The sequence below is a fragment of the Neomonachus schauinslandi genome, chromosome 1 (assembly GCF_002201575.2).
Source record: "Neomonachus schauinslandi chromosome 1, ASM220157v2, whole genome shotgun sequence".
In the NCBI taxonomy this organism is placed as follows: domain Eukaryota; kingdom Metazoa; phylum Chordata; class Mammalia; order Carnivora; family Phocidae; genus Neomonachus; species Neomonachus schauinslandi.
This window is the reverse complement of record NC_058403.1, coordinates 202,479,658-202,502,170: the sequence shown is the minus strand read 5'-3', so window position 1 is coordinate 202,502,170 and position 22,513 is coordinate 202,479,658. Positions and strand designations below refer to the sequence as shown.

General features: G+C 53.2%; 1 protein-coding gene across 1 annotated transcript in view; it reads right to left on the bottom strand.

The window, feature by feature from the left end:
- The window catches only part of CPAMD8 (C3 and PZP like alpha-2-macroglobulin domain containing 8), a 72,591-nt gene that overhangs the window by 12,135 nt on the left and 37,943 nt on the right, over positions 1-22,513 (bottom strand). The window contains exons 20-27 of the mRNA XM_021683204.2: positions 18,828-19,059; positions 14,998-15,151; positions 14,493-14,623; positions 12,636-12,687; positions 6,845-7,143; positions 6,028-6,253; positions 4,268-4,444; positions 1,039-1,120 (exon numbers count right to left, since the gene is read on the bottom strand). Of these exons, the coding sequence (XP_021538879.1) occupies positions 1,039-1,120; positions 4,268-4,444; positions 6,028-6,253; positions 6,845-7,143; positions 12,636-12,687; positions 14,493-14,623; positions 14,998-15,151; positions 18,828-19,059 (1,353 nt within the window). The remainder of the gene's footprint in view (positions 1-1,038; positions 1,121-4,267; positions 4,445-6,027; positions 6,254-6,844; positions 7,144-12,635; positions 12,688-14,492; positions 14,624-14,997; positions 15,152-18,827; positions 19,060-22,513) is intronic.

Here is a 22,513-nt window from a genome sequence, read left to right as displayed (position 1 = left end):
AATGTGAAATAGCCCATAACTCCAAGGCTGCATGCACCCTCCCCAGGAGTCTGCTCGTCCCGGCCACTCTCCCTCCCGGACCCCCAAACCCATCGTTTCTCCTGCCTTTGGGGCGCCTCCATCAGCCCGGCCACGCCCCAGAGGGAGGGGCCCAACGCCGTACGCATGCGCAGGCCGCCGGGCCGCGGGGCCACGCGGAGCCCGAGTCCTGGGCACTGTGCATCCCCACACTCTCTCTGGGCAGGTCGGCCCTCCGGGGCCGAGTAAGCAACACTGCACACGGGGGGGGGGACCCTCAGCCAGCTATGTCGCTGTGCCCGTGGGCCCTGGCCATGCTGCTGTGCGGTGGACGCTCTGGGTCAGCTTCAGGACGAGGAGGGCAGTTTTCATGCCCACAGCCCCCTGCGCACGGGGAGAGAAACGCCATCTGGGGACAGAAGCTGGGGTGCCCCACGGTCCCTGCAAGCCCCAAGGTGGATATGGCAAATCCACAATCACGCAAACTGCCCTGCTCTGAGGCTCCCGGGGAGCAAGACCCAGGGGTGCGCAGCCCTCCTGGCCTGGTCGCCCCGAAAGCCAAAGGCAGCCGCTTGCAAGGGAAACCGGACTCCAGGCTGCTCTGCCCACACGCTCCCCCGACCTCAGCCTCCCGGTGGTGGTAGGGCCTCTCCCGTTCCCTCCTACTCGGGGTCACCCCTGTTTTGGGGTCCAGTGGGCTCTGAAGAGGCCTCAGAGCATCCAGGACCTGCTCCTGAGAGGCTGGAGAGCAAGGGCTCCGTTCCGGGCCGTGCGGCGACAACAGGAGAAAGACTAACTACGAGAAATAGTCCCTGTCCCTGCCACCCCCGCCATCGCCACACCCAGAGCCCAGCAAGCTGCCCACATCCAGCTTTCTGAATGCCGGGGGGCCGGGACCATGGCTGTCTCTGTCACCCTGGGGATCTGGCCCCGAGCGTCCTGGCCTTTCGGCGTGGCATGGGGGGCTGCGGCTTCGGGTGGGAGAGCCCCCGTGGCCGTGCCCCCGAAGTGGGGACTCACCACATGCTCCCTGATGCGTCCCGCTCCCCGAATGCACTGTAGGAGCCGTCCTGGTGCCTGTAGGTCAGCTGCCGCTGGTAGCCTGCGGAGCAAGCGGAGGGGTCAGCGTCCTGGGAACGTCCCTGCGATCCCCCCCCCCATGATGCAACACTCACATCCAGGGTCGCCGAAACCACCGCCACCCACATCTGGAGTCTGGAAACTGCCCCACACCCCCCCTCTGGAGACCCTGAAAGGGTGTGGCTGAAAGCTCTTTTTTTTTTTTTTTTTAATTTATTTATTTGACAGAGAGATAGACAGAAGAGCACAAGCAGAGGGAGTGGCAGAGGGAGAGGGAGAAGCAGGCTCTGCACTGAGCAGGGAGCCCGATGCGGGACTCGATCCCAGGACCCTGGGACATGACCTGAGCCGAAGGCAGACGCTTAACCATCTGAGCCACCCAGGCGCCCCTGAAAGCTCTACTTTGTTCCTCTCATTTCCTGACATCACCTCTCTGTCACTCCTGGTCACACACAGGCCCTCACTCACGCCTGGGTGGTCAGGGACCTGCCCCATCTCGAGGCAGCACCCTCTGTCCCCAGGGGTGGGGACTAGTCCACGAGAGCCTGGTGTGCTCAGAGAGCAGAAGGCACCAGAAGAGCCAGAGCAGAAGAGCAAGGGGCCAGGGGAGGGAGGTGAGGCGGCCACTCGGGCCACACTGGGTGTTTGGCCTTATTGTGAGGGCAGCAGGGGGGGCATGGGCCAGGCGAGCCAGGGAGGGCTGTGAGGGGACATATGTAGTGGGTGGTCTGTAGGGTCTGGAGAGGAACCCAAAATGGGACCTTATGAGGGAAGAAGGGTCTTTGCAGTTGTGATCATGCTGAAGATCTCCAGATGAGATCGTCCTGGAATAAGGTGGGACCTGGATCCAATGACTGGTATCCTCAGAAGAGAAGAGATGCAGAAACAGACTCAGACACAGGAGAAAGAAACGCCCTGCCTGTGAAGCGCACTCCAGGGAGCCTGCCCCTGTGCCGGCGGCCCCAGGAAACGAACACCAGCAAGCCTGGCAGAAAACCGGGGGAGGGGGCTTGATGGGAAGCTTGTAGAGTCTGGAATGCCCACTGGCTGAAGGGCACGGGGTCTGGCTGCTCAGGGGAGCTCCCGGCGGCCGTTGATGACTAGGGGTCATCAGACTGGGGGTGGCGTTCGAGGCCCGAGCCCAGATGGGTTCAGCGACCTGAGCGTCCCTGGCCACAGACCGAGTGGGCTTCTTGGGGTTCCTGGCAGTCTCTGGTCAGCCTTTATCAAGCCAGATTTTTGGCCCGTGGCAACCCCTGACTTTGCCTTTCTATTCAAGAGTTTCCACATTCACCATGAGCTCTTGCGCTTTCCTTTTCCCGTTGAGAACGGATGGTTCTGGATCATCAGGACTGCTTTTGGAGATCTTCTACTGGGAACCCTGACAGGCCAGGAAGCAGGAACTCCAGAGTCGCCTCAGGAATCAAGGCGCTCACATGCCTCAGTTTCCCCATCTGAGAGGGACCTGACATCCTCTGAGCCGGGCACATGCCGGTCTTTCTTGAAGGCAGAAATTTCCAAGGTGGTGCCTGTGGGCTCTCCTCTCACTCTGGCTGGGACCTAGTGCCCTGGCCAGCCAATCCAATCCGGACGAGCCTGGGGTCTCAGAAGCCCCACCACCCTGCATGGTCTCAGGCTGGCTGCTTTGAGGAGCCTCATGTGGCTCATGTGGGAAATGAGGACCATTAGTCTGGGGTTGTGGGAGGGCGACTTGGGGCAGCACAGGTGGAAGTACACGTACCTGCCCGCTGTGAACGCCAGCTTCACAGCTGGGTCAAACCCTCGCCTTCCTCCCCTTCGCTCCAGCTCCAGCCCAAGGCCAGAAGCACACCTCAGGAGGCCTCAGGACCTTGGCATCAACTGACTTAATTCCCTTGCTACACAGATAGGAAAATGAGGCACTGAGAACAGGCCCTATCTGAGGACACACAGCAGGTGCCTGTGACAGAGGTGAGGCTACAGACTTCCCCATGACCCTCCTATGGGGCCAAGACATGCAGAGGGGGTGGGTCAGGGCACTCAGAGGTCCTACCCTCCACACACGGAGCTGTACCCTTTCCTAAGGATCTGATTCCTGGTGATGGAAGATACTCGGTGCCGCGTGATTTCTGAGGCTGTTCCGTGCTGTCTTATTTATTTCTGAAGATGTTCAGTGCCGCATTGTTTATTTCTGAAGATATTCAATGCTGCATTATGTAGGGAGGAAAAAGCCGGAAATAACCCCGCCACGTCCAAGAGAAGAGTTTAGTACGTTGTATTCCATAAATGTAAGTGAGGGACAAAGCGTGTAACCTGGAAAATGACTATGAGCACATCCTGAGACCCGGCAATTTTACTCTGGACACCCGCGCCACAGAAATTCGGCTGTTTTCACCAAGCACGTGGACAGGATGCCTCAGGGCAACCGGATTCTAAAAGCCCTGAATGTGATGCTGCTCCAGCGCCCATCATCAGACACGCTGCCCCTGGTCCCACCGCGGAGTGGGGCGGGGGGGGGGGTAAACGGAACTCGGCTCCACACAGCCCGGGGGACAAATCGCATACACACAGCGTGTGGCTGGGACACACTGAAGGATGCCACACCACAAGGCACCAAGAGCGACCACGTTAACCTGTGTTGCTGGAAAGTGTAAATTCAGAGCCAACATGGATGGGGGGATTATAGGGAATTATTTTTCTTCTCTAAATGTTTTTTTATAATGCTATTATATTGCTTTTTTTTTAAAGATTATTTATTTATTTGACAGAGAGAGCAAGCACAAGCAGGGGGAGCGGCAGAGGGAGAGGAAGAAGCAGGCTCCCCGCTGAGCAGGGAGCCCGATGCGGGGCTCGATCCCAGGACCCTGGGATGATGACCTGAGCCGAAGGCAGACGTTTAAACAACTGAGCCACCCAAGCACCCTATATTGCTCTTCTTGTTAAAAAAAAAAAAAATCTACATTTTTAGAAGACGCCATTCCTCTCCCCATAGCTGATTCCCAGCATGCAGAGCCATGCCCAAACTGTACAGACCCTGGGCTCCGCTGACAGTGACCAGATGGGCCACCCCGAGTGGCCCCTTTCATCCACTTGGGTCCCTTCCTCCGCATCCGCTATACCGGGCACGTGGGCTGCCTCCCTCCCCATGCCGTCTCCCTGGGCAGCACCCCACCCCCCCCAGCCCCGGTACCTTGTACCAGGTAGTCCGTGGTCTCTCGCTCCACCTCGGGGCTGAGCTGCTGGGTTTTCTGCAGATACTTCAGGACAAAGATGTTGGGTGCAAAGTGGATCATGTTTTGCTCTCCGCAGCCAAAGGGCAGCCGCAGGAGGTTGCTGAGGTGGTTCAGGGTTGGTCCCATGACGTCTCCTGGTGGGGAGGAAATGAGGGCTGGGCTGCGGGCCGGCCTCAAATGGTGCCGTGGCTGTCCTAGGGATAGCCTTCGCCAGCGCGGCCTATGGCCTAACACCGGCAACCCACCCTCTGACTGCCCTTTGGGACCCGACTGCGCCCCATGCCCACTTAGCCCACCGGGGGCCCTGGCTTTGGTGGCCACCCACTGGAACTCTCCTACACACCCCCTCTGTGTTCTTTGGTCTCAGCTCGGTGTTCTTTCTCTACCTCTTCATTATGCTGAATGCTCATTTCTTTGTGGCTTTTAAAACAGGTGCATTTAAAGCTATACATTTTCCTCTTACAACTTTGGTTGCATCCCACAAATGTTGATTGATCAATCCAGCCATTATGGTTCTATTTTAAATATTTTTTCTAATTTCCAGTAGGAAACGTGATTTTCTCTTCAATCATGAGTATTTAGATTTTTTTTTTAAGTTTCCATACCCACGTGACATTGTTGATATATTTTTCAGTTCTTTTTTTCTTTTCAATTTCTCCTGTGTTTTCCTCCCTTCAGCACTCTGCATTCCTCTTCTTGGCTTCTCTGCATCACACATGGCTGATGGGCCCTCCAGAACTCCTGCTGTTCCCTGGTCACACTTCCCTTCCTTCCTTGGCCTTTCCTCCTGCCCCACCGAGGCTGCCACTGCTCCTGCAGCCTCCATCCATGGCAGAGCCTGCCTACTTTCTCATCACCCTCCTCTGGGCTTCCCAGCTTCTTCTCCACCTTCCATCCCACTGTGCTGATAGGCACTGGCCCAGAGGTCCCGGCCCTTGCCCCGTCTCCATCCCTGCCCATCTGCTTGCTCCCCTATGCCACTACCCAGGCCACTCGCCCCTAGGGCCATCTCTCACTTGATCTCTTGCCTCAGAAATTGCAAACTCCCACATCCTCTGATCTGGCTACAAACACTAACCTGTCTGGGCCCCAGGACTTCTGTCCTCTGATGTCAGAGAGACCCAAGACCCCTGCATTCAGGCCTATGTGCCCCTCCGGGCCTCTTCCCCTCTTCTCCATCCTTCCAACACCCAACACCATGTTGACCACACGGTCCCCACTTTCCACTCTTGTACCTGGGCTATAGGAGACAACCCACATCCTACAGACCCCCAGTCATAGCCACTTACTCCTGCTTAGCAAACACTCTGGATGTCTGCCCCTCTCACCAGGACCCCCACCTTCCACCCTGCGCCTCACTGACTTCACCCAGACTTTCTGCCTTCTTGCACATCACCCCACACTCACTGCTCTCACAGAATTGACCACCTGCCCCTTGGGGTTGCCTCACACAGGGCTTGGACAGGCTGGGTCTGGACCCACCTCGGGCAGACTGGAAATGCCTCAAAGACAAGGTTGGGGTCATCTCTGGGTCTGCCCCAGCACAGAGAAATCACCAGAAGCTGCTTGTCGGGTGAGTGGGTATGGGGCTGGAATCCCCGGAGAAACAGATCCCCAGTAGAGGCTGATGTGAAACCGAGTCTGGAGTGGACACCTTGCCCCCTGGCCTGAGTCCTTGCCCCCATTCTCCCCGGGCCAGGCTACAAGGCAGACGCACCTATGACGGAGGCCACTGCCCGCTCAGACCCAGGGATGGCGCTCTGCGGGACTCCCAGGGTAAAGGCCTCACTGTAGCTCTCGTCCACCTCCACCTTCTTCCAGATGCGGAACTCACCCACCGAGCCCCAGCCAGTGGAGAAGCCGATGAATCGGACCTCTGGTGGCCTGGGGAGGGTCCAGGCCATGATGACAGACTCATTGGAAGGCTCTGGACCATGGCCAACCTGGAAAAAGAGGCCAAGGATGCTGGATGCCAGAAGGAAGCACACAGTGGTGCTCAGGCAGCAGGGACACTGGCTATGGGGGTCACAGAGAAACTAAAGGTCACCTCACCCCCTTCAATGGCCAACAGAGACACAAGTGTGGCATCTACAGATTCCGAAGTCATCGGGCTCCTGGGAGTCTCTGGGCCTTTGCACATGCTATTCCTTCTGCCTGAAACATCCTCCACTCCCCAGTTTGCCTGGTGAACTCCTATTCATGTTTCAAAACCCCATTTGGCTATGTCCCTCCTCTAGAAAGCTGTATTAGCTGCTCCTTTTCTATGTCCCCTTTGCCTGGTCCCTAAAATTCACCAGCCCCCATTTCACCTACTTATATCCACCTTCCTTCTCCATGGCTACCCACCATCCCTCAGCTCTCAGATCCCTACACCCCTGTAAGCAACTCCAGGCAGACTGTGAGCAGCCTGAGATAGTGCCCTGTGTTTACCCTCCCTCCTCCCTGCCCCCTGTCAGAGCTGGACACAGATCAGGAGGTAGCAAATGCCCAGAAGCAGGAGGTTCCCATGCCCACCCCAGTCAGCCCGGCCATGCCTGGATGAACCCGCCATGCCAGCTGATCCAGAATGTTCTGAATTCATCCCAGGACAGGATCTTTGCCGTGTGTGTGCTGGCCACAGGGTCGCCCATCTTGCTGGTGGAGATCCAGGACCTGGTGTTCTGGTGCCCCCCCAGGACGATCTCTATCATGCCTGCTGTGTCCTGGGGCCCAGGGGACAAGGCCACTCGGGCATCATTGTGGGCTCGCACAGCCACATCAAAACGGGTGAGACACAGCGGCCGTGGCACATACTGGAACTCATACTTGTTGGGTGTGGAGATGTGGACTCTCTCTGGATGGAGGGAAGGAGAGAGGGGGTTGAAGGCACCCCTGAAGGCATCCTGCCTCTCCCTGCCTGTGCCCAGAGCTTAGAATCAGGATCACGGGGGGACAGCAAATGGAGCTGGCTTAATGACAGCTCTGCCAAGAGCACACAAAAGATAAAATGCTCACAGGGATAAATCCTACAGAATATGTGCAAAGACCTGTGCACAGGAGACTGCAAAAGATTCTTGAAACTAATGAAGACCCAAATCGCTGGAGAGCTAGACCGTGTCCGTGGGTCAGAAGACAATACGGCAAATACGTTCATTATTCCCCAAACGGATGTTCAGATTTGCTGCGATCCCAATCAAAACACAGCAGGGTCTTCTGGGGGAAATTACAAAGCTGATTCCACAATTTATAGAGAAACATCAAGAATCTAGAAGAGCCAAAACAACTTTGATAAAGAACCAAGTCAAAGGACTCACACCTCTGACACTGAGACGTAATCAAAAGCTGTAGGAATCATAACAGTGTGGTACTGATGTCAACACAGGCAGGTGCTCAACAGAACAGAGTAGGGAGTCCAGAAAGGGACCCACATGTGTATGAACAACTGATTTGCAACAAAGGTGTGAAGGCAATTCAACAGCGAAAATCGTCTCATCCAATGGTGCTGGAACAGCTAGTTACCCAGAAGCAGGAAAGGGGAACTCCGAACCACACTTTGCATGGTCTCCAAATACCAACTCGAAATAGTTCATAGCCATTTTATAAGTGTATGACCTAATACTACAAACTCTGAGGAGAAAACGTAGGATTTGGAAAAGATTTCTTAGATACAACAAAAGCATAATCCATAAAAGGAAAGACTGATTGACTGGACCACATCGACATGAAAAACTTCTGCTCTTTGAAAGACACTATTAGGAGAAAGAAAAGACAAGTCACACACTGGGAGAAATGTCTTTGTGAAGCATTTACCTGGGAAAGGACTTGTATCCAGAATATATTTTTTAAAACTTCCAAAACTCAATTTAAAATAAATGTTAAAAGAACTGAACAGGCACTTCACCAAAAAAAATATACCAGCAGTAAACAGGCACATGAAGAGATGCTTGAATGATGGAAATGCACATTAAAACCACAATGAGATACCATCAGACACCTTTTAGAATGCCTGAAATTAATCAGACAACCCCAAGTGTGGGTGAGGAGAGCAAGGAAGTGACTCTCACCCCCTGCTGGTGGGAATGCAAAAGGGTACTACCACTTTGGAAAACTGTGCGACCATTTCTTAAAAGGTTGGACGCACACCTACTGTATGATTTCGCTGCTCCACTCATAGGTACTGATTCAAGAGAAAGGAAAACATATTACCCATACAAAGACTTGTCCATGAATATTCATAGCAGCTTTATTGGAAATAGCCCCAAACTGGAAATAACTCAAATGTCCACCAACAGGTCAATGAATAAACAAAGTGCAATGCATCCATTCAGTGGAGTCCCACTCAGCCTTAAAATGACTGAATTATTGATACACACAACATGGATGCATCTCAAAATTTTTATGCTGAAAGAAACCAGATAAAAAGAGTACATTTTATATGATTCCATTTATATAAAAGTCTAGAAAGAGCAAAGCAATCTATAGAGACTGAAAGGAAGGTGAGTAGTTCCCTAGTGACAAGAGTAGGCAGGGGTGAGTAGTTACAGGGAGCATGACTTTTGGGTTTAGTGGAAATCTTCATTATCTTAGTTGTGATGGTTTCACAGATGTACACATATGCCAACATTTACCAAACTGTACACTTAAAGTACGTGTGAGTTATTATAGTCAATTATACCTCCATAAACATGTTAAAAACACTGCCGATTTTACTTTGAATACAAATATATATTCAGCCTAGCATAAATTATGATGTAAAAATAGAAACCATATATAAGTGCCCAACAATGTTTCAAAACATTCCATAATGATCAAATTATGGAGCAGCCGTTTTTTGTTATTGTTGTTGTTTTGTTTTAAGATTTTTATTTATTTATTTGACAGAGAGAGAGAGCACAAGCAGAGGGGAGTGGCAGGCAGAGGGAGAAGCAGGCTCCCCACTGAGCAGGGAGCCTGATGCGGGACTTGGTCCCAGGACCCTGGGATCATGACCTGAATTGAAGGCAGACGCTTAACCGACTGAGCCACCCAGGCGCCCTGCGAACAGTCGTTTGATAGAACATACTGAAACTGTTCTGAAATGCTGTTTATAAAGACTTTACAATAACAAGGAAAAGGGCTCGGGATGTGTTAAATGAGCAAGGCAGAACACAAAATTGTATAGCTCATGAGTTACAACTATGTTAAAACAAACAACAATCAATCCTATGAAACCAAATACAGCAAAATGTCAGAAGAGGTCATCTATGGATGCGAACCAGAGGAAATATTTTTTCCTTCTTTCTAAGTTCCCTGTAATACATAGGTATTGCTTTTTCTTTTCCCAATTTTTTTTTAAAGATTTTATTTATTTATTCATGAGAGAGAGAGAGGCAGAGCGAGAAGCAGGCTCCCAAGGAGCAGGGAGCCCGATGCGGGACTCGATCCCAGGACCCCGAGATCATGACCCGAGCCGAAGGCAGACGCCCAACCATCTGAGCCACCCAGGCGCCCCCCAATTTTTTTTATTGTGGTAAAATACACATAATGTAAAGTTTGCCATCTTAAACATTTTTAAATGTACAGTTCAGTGGTATCAAATACAGTCATATTGTGCAAACGTCAGCACTGTCCACCTCCAGAACTCCTTTCATCTTGCAAAACTGAAACTCTATCCCCATTAAACACTAAGTCACCAACCCCTCCCCACAGCCCCCGGCTCCTACCATTCTACTTTCTGTCTCTATGATTTTGATTTCTCTAAGTACCTCATACAAGTACATTCATACAGTATTTGTACATATGTATCACTTTTTTTTTTTTTTAGAGAGAGGGAGGTGGGGAGGGGCGTATGGGGAGAGAAAATCCCAAAGCTTGATCTCACGACCCTGAGATCGTGACCTGAGCCAAAATCAAGAGTTGGGCGCTTAACCGACTGAGTCACCCAGGTGCCCCACACGTTTCACTTTGAAAAATGTTTTTAATTTAAATTTTACTAAAATAATTATAGATTCACAGACAACTGTAAGAAACAATATGGAAAGATCCTGTGTCCTCTTGACCCAGTTTCCCCCAGTGCTATCTCTCAAAATTCTACTACAGTATCACAATTGGAATATTGACATTGATACAATCCATTAATCTTATTCAGATTTCCCCAATTTTATTTGTACAGGATCCCTCCTATTGCCCTTTATCACCATATCCACACCGTTCTTCCCCATCTCAGCAACGACTAATATGATCTCCATTTCTAAAATTTTGTCATTTCAAAAATACCATAAATGGAATCATTTATGGACCCTTTGGGATTGAGTTTTTTTCACTCAATCCCCTTCATCTAAGTTGCTCCATATATCAATAGTTTGTCCCTTTTTACCAATGAATAGCATTCCAAGGTATGAATGTACCATAATTTGTATAACCACTCATCCACTGAAGGACACCTAGCCTATTTCCAGTTTGGGGCTATTACAAATAAAGCTGATATGAATGTCTGTTTATGGGTTTTTGTGTAAACAGAAATCTTCATTTCTCTAGGATAAATGCCTCGTAGTGCAATTTCTTTGGAACATGTGTAGCTTTTTAAGAAACTACCAGCAGTGGCCATACCATTTTACAATGCCCACCAGCTATGTATGAATGATCCCTTTTCTCCACATCCTGGCCATCTTTTATTGTGGTGACTTTTTTTTTTTTTTAATTTTAGTCATTCTGGTAAGTATGCATTGATAACTCACAGTGCTTTATTTTGCATTTTGCTAATGGTTAATGATGTTGAACACCTTTGCATGTGCTTATTTGCCACCTGTGTATCTTCTTCGGTGAACTGTTTATTTCTTTTTCCCATATATTTTTTTAAGATTTTATTTTTAAGTAATCTCCACACCCAACATGGGGCTTGAACTCACAACCCCAAAATTAAGAGTCGCATGCTCCACTGACTGAGCCAACCAGGTGCCCCTCCTTTTTCCCACTTTCTAATTGGATTGTTTTATTTATTGTTGAATTTTGAGAGCTCTTTATATATTCTAGATACTAGTTCTTTGTTGGATCTGGGTTTGGAAAGATTTTCTCCCAGTGTGTAGCTTGTATTTCTTCCTCTTAACAGCATCTTTTGCAAAGCAGTTTTTTTTCCCCCCTTTTAAGTAGGCTCCACACCCAGCATGGAGCCCAGCATGGGGTTTGAACTCAAGACCCTGAGATCAAGACCTGAGCTGAGATCAAGAGTCAGACACTTAACCGACTAAGCCACCCAGGTGCCCCTTGCAAAGCAGTTTTTAATTTTGATGAGGTTCATTCATCAGTTTCCTTTTATGGGTCATGCTTTTTGGTATCATATCTAAAAACTCTTCACTTAGCCCTAGATCCCAAAGGTTTTTCTCCCAAATTTTTTCCTAAAAATTTTATAGTTTGACATGTAAGTCCACAATCCATTTGAGTTAATTCTTGTATAAAGTGGGATCTTTAGGTCAAAGTTCATGCTTTTGCCAATAGATGTCCAATTACTCCAGCACCGTTTGTGGAAAAGGCTCTCCTTCCTTCATTGAATTGCTTTTGTACCCCTGTCAAAAATCATTTGAGCATATATGTACCATATTGCTATTTAATACAAAAAATGGGGAAACATGTCAAGAGGAAGCCTGTGTCCAGAGTGGTCTGTGTGGGTTATGGGACCTGTCATGCTGAATGCCTTGGCAATGGCAACCCCCAGAGACTCCAGCTCGGATCCTCAGCTCCATCACCTGCCAAAGCCTGCTGGGTGACTGCCCAGTGACAAGCCAGGCCTGAGCTCCAAGCTAAATGGTTCCTCTGGGAGGGACCGGACAGGGAGAGGGCAGACATTCTGCTTAGCATTTCCCTGATCCCACCAAGGTAGAGGCATCCACTGGGCACTCTGTACCCATTTCCTTGTCATGGATCATGTACAAGTATAATGTCGATTTCAGGGGATTGAGGCAGACCCCGAATCCCACACCTTCTGGAACCTGCTTTAATTTCTTATCTTCTCTATGGGCCCAGGATTCTGGGTCAGCCTTCTTCCCACAGCTTTCCCCTGACGTGACTCTAAGCCCTCCCTTCCCTGGATCCTAGGCTCCTCACCCCAGGGCCCTGCGGACAGCCCTATTTGTGCCCACGGTCTCTCTTCTCATTGAAGCCTCCAGTCTACGTTTGTGGGCACTTCCTTCCTGCGTGGCAGATGCCTGGCCCTCACTCTGGCTCATGGTTGTCACCAGCCCGGACATCTCAGTTTTCCGCTTCTGTGTCTTCTGAGCCCAGGAAGGGCAGGCATCCACTTCACAGTGGGAGAGCTGTGACAGTGTGGGGGTAAGGGCCAAAGTCCTCAGCAGGGTGGGTGCAGGGACTCACCGTTGGGACAGAAGAAAGCACTGTAGGTGTACGCACGGGGGGCTCCTTCCGGCTGAAACAGAGAGACGGGGAGAACTGAGTGCTGGAGGGGCAGTCCGCCCAGGGGAGCGGCCGCCTTCCCATGGCAGTGGCTCCAAGTCTGGACCCTGCAGGGTGATGCCAATGTCACATGTACACGGAGAAGGACCAGGCTGCCTACCCCCCAGGCCTAAGGGGGGAAACAGAGGCTCATTCCCCTTCTCCGGGTTCTGGTCAAACCAACTCACCAACTACTCCTAGATTTGTCATGCTTGCCACACACTCCCACCTTATCCTCCCGGTTTCCTGGGCTAATGGTGGAGCCTGGCTTCTCCACGATCCCGTAGGTCCCAACCATCATCTGCTTCCCCACCGTACGCCTCTGTCATCTGCAGTTTCCTCCCCGGCAGATGGCAGGCAGGGTCACGTGAGGGTCCACCAGATAACCGATCCAGCAAACCAACCATGCACCCAGGGCTCTCCCATGGTGGGGAGCGGGAGAAGGATTCTGCTGTTTTATCAAGCCACACATCTGCCACCTCCTGTTTTAGAAATCCGTTTTTCCAGTTCACGCTTCAGTTTTTTGCATCGACATCTCAGGTCTTCTGATACCTAAATGTTACCTCCTGCCCCGAGAATGGCCTGCACTAAGCTGTGCCGGCAGATGCTGCAGACAGAGCAGACGGCTGAGCAGCGTGAACGGGAGGAAGGGCCCAGGGACAGAGGATCCCTCTCTGTGCATTGAGAAATTCCTTCCGCAGATGGAGGAGGCAAGAAGTCAAGGCCTGGCTGCTCTGGATGGCTTGCCATCTCGCCTGGCCGCAGGAGGGCGGGCTGAGGGCCAGGGAGCAAGCTCAGGCTGAGCCAAGGGTTGCCAGGGGTCTCCGTGCTTCCTGTTGAGGCCGTCCCATCCTGCTGGCTCATGGAAATGGCATTCCTCATCAGACAACAGGCTTGTCCCGGAGGAATCCATCATGTCCCGTCAACCACGCTGTGGCAATGACTCGCCCACCCCCGGGAGTTGTGCCCGGCGCACGTGTGGCTCCAGGTGCCGTGGGAACTGCCAGGACCACAGCAGGAGGGAGGGTAGCTGTTTGCAGCTGGGCCACAGGGCCGGGGCAGACATTCGGGAGGCTGCGAGGAGCTTCATCGGCGCTGCCGGGCACCCTCGGTGTAGTGTGAGAGTCTCAGCAGGGCTCTGGGCTCCGATGTGTCCAAGCAGCACCCACAAGATGGGGCATCACTGCTGCCGCCCGCCCAGCACCGAGGGATCGTGTGCATTCTCTCCGGCCCTCCCACACTATGGGCTGAGCGTGAGAAGCCCCAACTTAGGGAGCGGCGTCGGAATATCAAGACAGGTGCCCAGCCCACACTAAGTGGCAGATCCTAGATTCCCAGCCGGGGGCGGGGGGTGGGGTGGGGTGTCAGTAAGACCCCAACCCCTGGGCCCCTCCGCTCTAGGCTCTGTGTCCTTTCTGCACAGGCATTCAGCAACAGCCCTCCAAATATCAGGTCACGATCCCCATAACTGCCTAGAACACATAGGAAGTCGGAGACAGATGCACACGGCCCTCTAAGATGGTCAACGTGGGGGTCAGAGGACACTTCCCTGCAGCCCTTGCCTGTCCCAGGCCGCTCTACCAAATCTCACTCTGCACGGCAGGGGAGGCCGGATGCTGCAGTCCCCTAACGAGGAGATGCAGAGACCCCTCACCTGCCCCCAGACCGAGAACAGGACCGGGGCTGCACCAGCCCCGGGCGGGGATCACAGGCCAGCGAGGCCCCCACCCCATGGTTGATGGCCCTGGCCAAGGGCCCTCGGCGAGGACATGGGCTTACCTCAACCATCACACTGCGCCTGATGTGATCCCTCCCGGCGGGGACCCGCCTGTCAGCGAAACTCTCCTCCAAGTGTTTGATGGACTGCCCATCCCGGCAGCAGCTTGTTTCTCCGTAAGCGAGGGCCTTGGCTGCGGAGATTTGAGCGCTCAGTGCTTTCGGTCAGAACAGGTTCCCACCCGGGGGGAGGGGCGCATCGTCCCTCACCCTCGGCCCAAGTGTTTGCGTGTGCAGCTGTGTGCGCACATACGTGTGCCAGGCTGGTGTGGCACCTAAGCTCAGCTCCCTCCAGGTGACGCTTCAGGCCCCACCCCGGGGGACCGCCCCGCCCTACCCCTACGTCTACATTAGTCCTGACCTCCTGATCCATCCCACTGGCCTGCTTCCCCAGCTGCCCTCCTGACCTCATCTACTGCCCCGCCCACCCCTCACCTGTGCCTGGGCTCAGCACGCGGACCCTTTGGTGGCCCAGAGGGGGGATGCCTGAGGCAGCACGGGACCTCACCTGTGACATTACTGAGTCCCAGGTCACTGAAGGACAGAACCACCCAGGTGGGCTCCATCTCCCCAGAGGCCACGCACATCTTCTTGGTCAGATGGCGTTTGCCTGGATGCCCGATAAACCGGATGCCCTTGGGAACTGAGATCTTCACGTACACCTGCAGAGGGCGGGATGCCGCTCGTGGTGCCTGGAATATGGGTGCCCTCCCAGAATGTCCCACCGCCCACCGCGTCAGCCCTCGCCAAAAGCCGTGCTCTTCTGGAAAGGCCCCCTTTCCATTTCCAATCAGAACCAGCTACTCACCATTGTCTTGCTGGGAGCCCCCTCTTTATTTCAGCCCCCCAACTTCCCCATGGAGGCAGCTTCCCCTCAGGACCAAGGTGCATTCAAGGGCAGCTTCTCTGGCTGCGTCCACCCCGGGCACCAGAGGGGAGGGACCTCTCCACCTGCTGCTCCGCAAAGCACTTCTTCTGACCCTCTGTCCCACCTCTGAGGTCCGCAGTGTCATAATAGAGTTCTGTGTGTGTGCACACGTGTGCCGTGTGTGTGTGTGCATACCTACGTGCGTGTGTGTAAGTGTGGCCCATGCATACCCATGTGCACGCATATACACACGCACAGTGCCTGAGTGCACGCACACGCACGTGAGTGTCTCTATGTGCATGTGTGGTTATACCTCCCAATCTAGAACAGGCTCTTTGGTCCACATCCATTTGCCCAATCAGCATATATGAAGCACCTAGTGGGTGCAGGCGCCCTACCAGGAGCTAAAGTAATGAGGCCGAAGAAGACACGCGGGATCTCTGGGCCTCAGAGGATCAACACGTCTAAGTCACACACACAGGCACGTGTGATGTGGAGGGAAGGACACGAGAAAAATCTAGTGGCAGGTGTGACAGAGCATCTGAACCCTGCCTCAGGACAAGCCCAGCTGGACCCGAGTGTGAACGGCCGATGCAGGGTGTGTCAGGAGCTCTCACATCCCTGAGTCTGAGTTCTTCCAGGGAGGAAAGAAGAGACTTAAGAGCCAAGCATCAGTGAGCCGTATTTTCCGGGTCCTGGGTGGAATGACGAGCTGTCCATGTTGACGGGGGTAAATGGGTCTGTTTCCCTGGTGCCTTGGGGATGTGTAACAAAGCAGCCACCAGGGTGTGCTTGGAGCTAAAATGGGCACCTGAGGGTCCTGCCTGCCAACTCGGTGAGGACCCTCCCTTGGGGGGACCACCCTCTAGATCAGGGATCAGTCTGCACTTATTCTGGCTTTTTAAGACCGGGGTCCTATTCCTCCTGGCTACACACTACATAAAAAGAATGACAGAGGATGGATCGTACAGGCACGGGGCTTCGGGGCTGCCTGCTCTGAGCCTATTTCACATGTCCCCCTCGGCTTGCCTGGCTCCCTGTAAACGCCCAGTTCTAACACAGCTCAGCCCCAAACACTCTGGGAGACCTTGGACATGTAATGATGCATCTCAGAGTTTCCTATCTGGGAACGATTCCATCCACAGCCCTTCCTCCCTGGCCCAGGCAGCTGCTTGATATCTGTGCAGGCAGAATCCTGAGGCCGGCGGGTTAGCGGTGTCAGCGCTCCGAGGTCGAGCGCAGGTGGGCCCCACGTCCTGGGCCCTGGGGTCTTCTGATGTCTGCACAAGGCCCAGCACACACTGGTTCCGAGTGCCAATGAATGAGAATCACCAGCATTTTACACCAAGGAGCTCCTTACCGGTGGTCTCTGGATGTTGCATCCCTATTTCAGAATCTGCACTGACTGCTTTTTTTTCTTTTTTCCAGTTGACAGTTTCCTTTAATTAAAGGCTCAAGGGACAAGAAGCTCCTAGGTGACAGTACATTAATGTGCGGCTCTTCTATAGAGTAAGAGAGACACCAGCAGGAAAGTCAAGTGCAAACACCAGCGTCGGACTCATCTGTGCCTGCCAGATGGTGGGGCGAGAACTCCCTTACTAGCCTCAAGGCTGTCACACACCACTGCGTCCAACACGCTTTTGGGCAGATGAAATCATTCAGTGGATGCATAGCATTTGCAAAGGAAAACAAGGAGTAAAACGTCTCATGTAAGCTCCAGGCCCCCCTCTGAGCCTGACTCAGAATGTCTGCTGTCCCTGCTCTGGGCCGGGCTCAGAAATGATCACAGACCACAGCCATCCCCGTCGAGACTCACGAGGGGCCCTCGCGTCTGCTCTTTCCCTCCTGCCCCAGAGAAGCAGCTGGCGGGGGTGAGCAGGGCCAGGGTGAGTTCTCACGCCCCGTTTACAGATAGGGAAACTGAGGCAAACTGAGGCCGTAAATAGAAATGCCAAGCCAAAGTCCAGTCTTCTGGGGGCAGCGAGGTGTGAACATGCAGGACCCCCAGCAGTCTTGGGCGCCGTGCCAGGCAGCAAATTCCAATTTCCTCATTTTTTCAGGAAAAAACGGAAATCTAGGTTTCGGGGGCGGGGTGAAATCTCTTAGTTTCCACGGTGTCTGGTTGAGGCTGCAGCTTACATCTTCTGCCCTCGGTATGGCCCTGGGGTTCCCCACGCACTTGGGCAGGGCCAAGAGGAAGTCAGCCATGTCCCCAGCGTGTGGCTTTTCGGGATGAAGCTGAGACGTGCAGAGAGCAGGCCTGCTCCCAGCTGGACCCCTGATCCTGCACCCCACTCACTCCTCCGCCCACAGCCTCGGCTTTCAACCCTCAGCCCTGGGGGTTAACCCTAACGTTGGAGAGCCCTCCCCATCTCCCTTCCTCCCTCCCACCAGCTGACATCCAGGCCTAGCCAGCGCTCAAGGATCACAAAGGTGGCGGAGGGCGAGTGGTCCTAGCCTCCCCAAGCTTCACTGCTACACAGACCCCGGCCCCCCTGAAGCCCCCTTCCCCATCATGCACCCACCTGGTCTCACAGGCCACCCCTCACCTACTGTCCTTCCTCATCACCAGGGTCTGAAATCCTCCCCAGCCTCCAAGATCAGCCCTAAGCCCACCCCCTCAGGGTAGCTGTATGGGTTCGATGGTGGCTCCCAGAAAGATATTTTGAAGTCCTAAACTCCGGGCACCTGTCAACACGATCTTATTTGGAAACAGGGTCTCTGCAGAGGTCACTAAGTTACAATGAGGTTAGGGCCCACCCTACTCCAAGAGGACTGGGATCTTTCGAAGAGGACCCACAGACACAGAGACGTTCACAGAGGGAAGACACGTGAGGGAAGGCGACGTGGAGACAGACTGGAGCCAGGCAGTAGGAGGCACGAGAGGGAGCTCCCTCAGAGCCTCAGGGAGGAACCTGCCCGGCCCACACCGAGACCTTGCACTCTGGCCTCCAGAAGCGTGGAAGAATCCACTTCCGCTGTTCTCGGCCTCCCAGCTCGAGCTACTTTGTTCGGGCAGCTGCAAGAGGCTGAGAGCCGCCTTCTCCACCTCCTCCCAGGAGGAGCCCCGGGCCCCGCTGCTCGGCCCCTGGGGCATCGGCAGTGTCTGCGGCCCTTCCGTGGACACTGTTCTTAGCAGGTGCTAACCCACGCAACCCGTAACCGCCGTGACTCCTCTGTCCCTAACGCTTGTGGAAACCGAAACACCGACGTGTGGAGTAGCGTGGCCACATGGGCGAGTGTGCAAGTGTAACCAGGGATGGTGAGCGCCTGCTCTGCGGACCCCCAGGATTCCGGCCCCTGCCTCCCCGATAACACAGCAGCTGCACCTCCCACGACCCCCTGCCCCGTTACAGAGATGCTCTGTCCCCTTCCAAGCCGCTCAGGCTGACCCCCCTCATCCCTGCCTCCTGAGATCACGAGTGCCCCCAGGCACAGGGAAGGCTGGGGGGAGGGGGCGGGTTTAGTACCTCGGCACAGGCGCCCATGTAGTTGTAGACACTGAGGGGGATCTTGGCCTGCTCCCCGCGGACCACGTAGGGGGGCAGCGTGAAGTCGACAAAGAAGGGCTTGAAGGTCTTCAGCAGGGCAGGCGCGGCGACACCCAGGCCCCAAGCCTCGGACAGACCCACAGCCTCACCCACCCAGCTGGTGATGGAGTGCGGGACCTGCACGCTGAGCGTCTCCTCGCCGGACGGGTCACTGCAGGAAGATGGACAACCATGGGCCCTTCTCCAGGGCCGGGCCGAGGCAGCCAGGCGGGACTGGGGGACTGCAGCAAGGCGGTCCTTGCAGCTGGGAAATAAGCATTTAGGCACCATACGGCGTGTGACAGGAGAGAGCCGCCCCTCGGCCCCAACTCATGTAATCAGAAACACGAATGGCTCTCGGGACAGCTGTGGACACAGGTCACCCGCCACGTAGGTTCAGCCGTGCTGACTCTGGCTGTGCACGCCCCGCCCAGTTCGGGGGAGGGGGAAAGACGCTGAATTGAGGGGATCGGTCATTTGGGGCGTGCTTGTGTCTCCTAGAAAGGTACAGTCCAAGCCACAACCCCCAGTACCTGCGAACGTGACCTTATTTGGAAACAGGATCTTTGCACATGAAATCAGTGATAAGGTCAGGCTGGAGGAAGGCGGGGCCCCAATCTAATGACGGGCATCCTTCTAAGAAGGAACTTCAGACACAACAGAGAAGGAGACAGAGGCAGAGATGGGAAGGGCGCAGCTAGAAGCTGAGGGACACCGGAGCCCCCAGAAGCTGGAAGAGGCCCGGAGGGATTCTCCCCTCGAGCTTTCAGAGGCAGCGTGGCCCTGCCCACACCTGGATCCCGGACGTCTGGCCTCCAGAACCGTGAGAGAATACATTTCTGTTGTTGTAAGTCACCCAGTCTGTGGCACTTCGTGACAGTATAGGAAACTCATGCAGTGCAAAACAAGCATAAAATGTATCATCAAGAATTTTTAAATCGATTGCCTGTTGAAACTATCCTATTGGGGGATATCCAGCGGGTTAAAGAAAATATATGATTCAAGTGCACTCCACGTGTTTCTTTTTGCCCTTTAAATAACTCAGCACTGGGAAATCAGAAATTACATGTTTGGCTCATGTTCTCTTTCTCTCATACGGCTCTCGCCGCCCAAGGTTCCCCTGCCCCTGGCCAGTGGCCCCCCTGATCACTCTAGGACAGCTCGAGAAGACAAACTCTGTGGTCTCCTTTGCATTTCCAGGATGTCCTTTTGAGATTTATCTTAGCATTTGGTGTAAGAGTCCTCGGAGGAGAAAACCTATGACCAGGGGAGAAGAAGTGAAGCCCAGACAGCTCCATGCCTAGCAGGGGACCCGCTGTTCCTTACTCACCTGCCTGGCCTCGGTCTGCTTCTCAAGAGCCTGACCAGGTGGCCCTCGTTGGACGGCCGGACACGCCAGCCCATGGCACACAGCAACCCCCCAGGACCTGGGGCCTCCATCCTCCCCTCTATGAGGATCACATGCTATCACCCGTGACAACTCAGGTGGCCTCTTCCCATTTGGCAGGACATTTGTCAGCTTCATATGATCACAGCCAACTTTTCCATGGACACTGAGCGTCACCAACCTGCCCCCCACCCTCCCACCCCCCACCCAGGGGACATCAACTCTTCCTGGTCTGGCATCCCTGTCCCATAGACTCCTGTGGAGCCCGACTCCCAGTTAAAAACCCTTTGTGTGATTCTTTTAGGCCTGACCACAGGCCATTACAAAGGCTTTCCCTGGCAGCCATCAGGGGACGCTGCCTTCCCCACACCAGGCTAGTGGCATAGCCAGTGAACTGTGGCCTCTGAAGGGGATCACCAGCCATGCTCTGCCTTCCCAGCTCCACTGCCTCCATTCCTAGGTCTGTGTGTCGCTAGGGACCTGCCTGGGCCCCAAGGTCATTAGGTGTCTGAAGACCCATTGCCAAGGTCTCCTTATCAGTGGGAGGAAATCTCGAAGGCATTTCTCGCCACTTTGGCTCAGCACCCAGTACTTTCCCACTCTGAGTCCTCCTCCCTCCATTTCTCTGATGCCAGGGTCCATAAAACTGTCGGAGCCTTTTGCCCAAGGCTCCCTCCGCAGTGAGACAACCCCATGTCTGATCCACCTGCAAGGTATGACATTCTGTGGGGCAAACGGAATAGGGGGAGTCAGGCTATATGGTCACAGTAAAGATGAATGGCTCCACCATTACTTTCACTATGGCTCCTTGTCATTGCTTGAATTGGCCACTCTGACACCTGACAGCTCAGCTCTCCCTCTCTCCAGCTCAGCTGAACTCTTGAAGGCTCCAAACTATCCTACCCTTGTGGCATCTTGACCCTTGAGCCTTGCCCAACTGTTCAGAGTTACCTGCCACTTTCATGCCCACACCACACCCTCCTCTGCTCACCAAGCTCAGGCTGTTCCCTCTGCCTGAAATAACCATGAAACAACCACAAGAATGAGAGATGCCTGCCAGACTGGCTGGGCTCTTGCTATGGACTGGGAGCTGCACGGTGCACTGCGACTACCCCAAAAACTCACAGAGGGGAGGTGGGCAACATAGCCAAGGATGGAACATCCTGGATGCTGGAACCAGGATGCTGTCTCTGATCCCCACCATGTACCCTGAGCGAGGTCCCTGCCCTGTGCTGCCATCTCAAAACTGCTATAAGGCACAGAGAAAACAAAGAGCACAATGACAGACGTGAGGCCCTTCTTATGAGTAATTACATTAAATGTAAATGGATTAAACTTTCCAATCAAAAAGCAGAGATCAACAGAGTTAATTAAAAAACATGACCTATCTGCTGTCCACAAGAGACTCACTTTAGCTCCAAAGACAAAAATAGGTTGAAAGTGAAAGGATGGAAAGATATGCCAGGTCAGTAGTAACCAAGATTGAGCAGGTACAGCTATCCTGAGAGCACACAAAATGGACATGACGTCCAAAAAGGCTACAAGAGACCAAGAAGAACATTATATGTTAATAAAAGGTTCAGTACAACAAAAAAAATATAACAATTATGAACATGTGTGCACCTAATAAGAGACTACTGAGATATATACATACATAAATGGACAGAACTCAAGCAAGAAATAAATAGCCCTACAGTAATAGTTGGGAGACTTCAATGTTCCACTCTGAACAATAGAACAACCAGACAGAAGATAAGTAAGCAAGTAGAAGACTTAACACAATAAAGCAACTAGATCCAGCAGACATTCACAAAACACTCTACCCAGCAACAGCACCCACATTCTTCTCCAGTGCACATGAGACAGTCTTCAAGACAGACCATGTATTAGGCCACAGAGGAAGTCTCAGTAGATTTTAAAAGGTAGATATCATACAAAGTATCATCTCTGACCATGATGGGACAAAGTTAGAAATCAGTAAGAAAAGGAAAACTGGAAAATTTGCACATTTGTGGAAACTAAACAACTTATTCTTAATTAACCAATGGATCCAAGAAGAGATCACAAAGGAAATTTTAAAATACCCAGAGATGGGGCACCTGGGTGGCTCAGTTGGTTAAGCGACTGCCTTCAGCTCAGGTTATGATCCCAGGGTCCTGGGATTGAGTCCCGCATCGGGCTCCCTGCTCTGCGGGGAGCCTGCTTCTCCCTCTCCCACTCCCCCTGCTTGTGCTCCCTC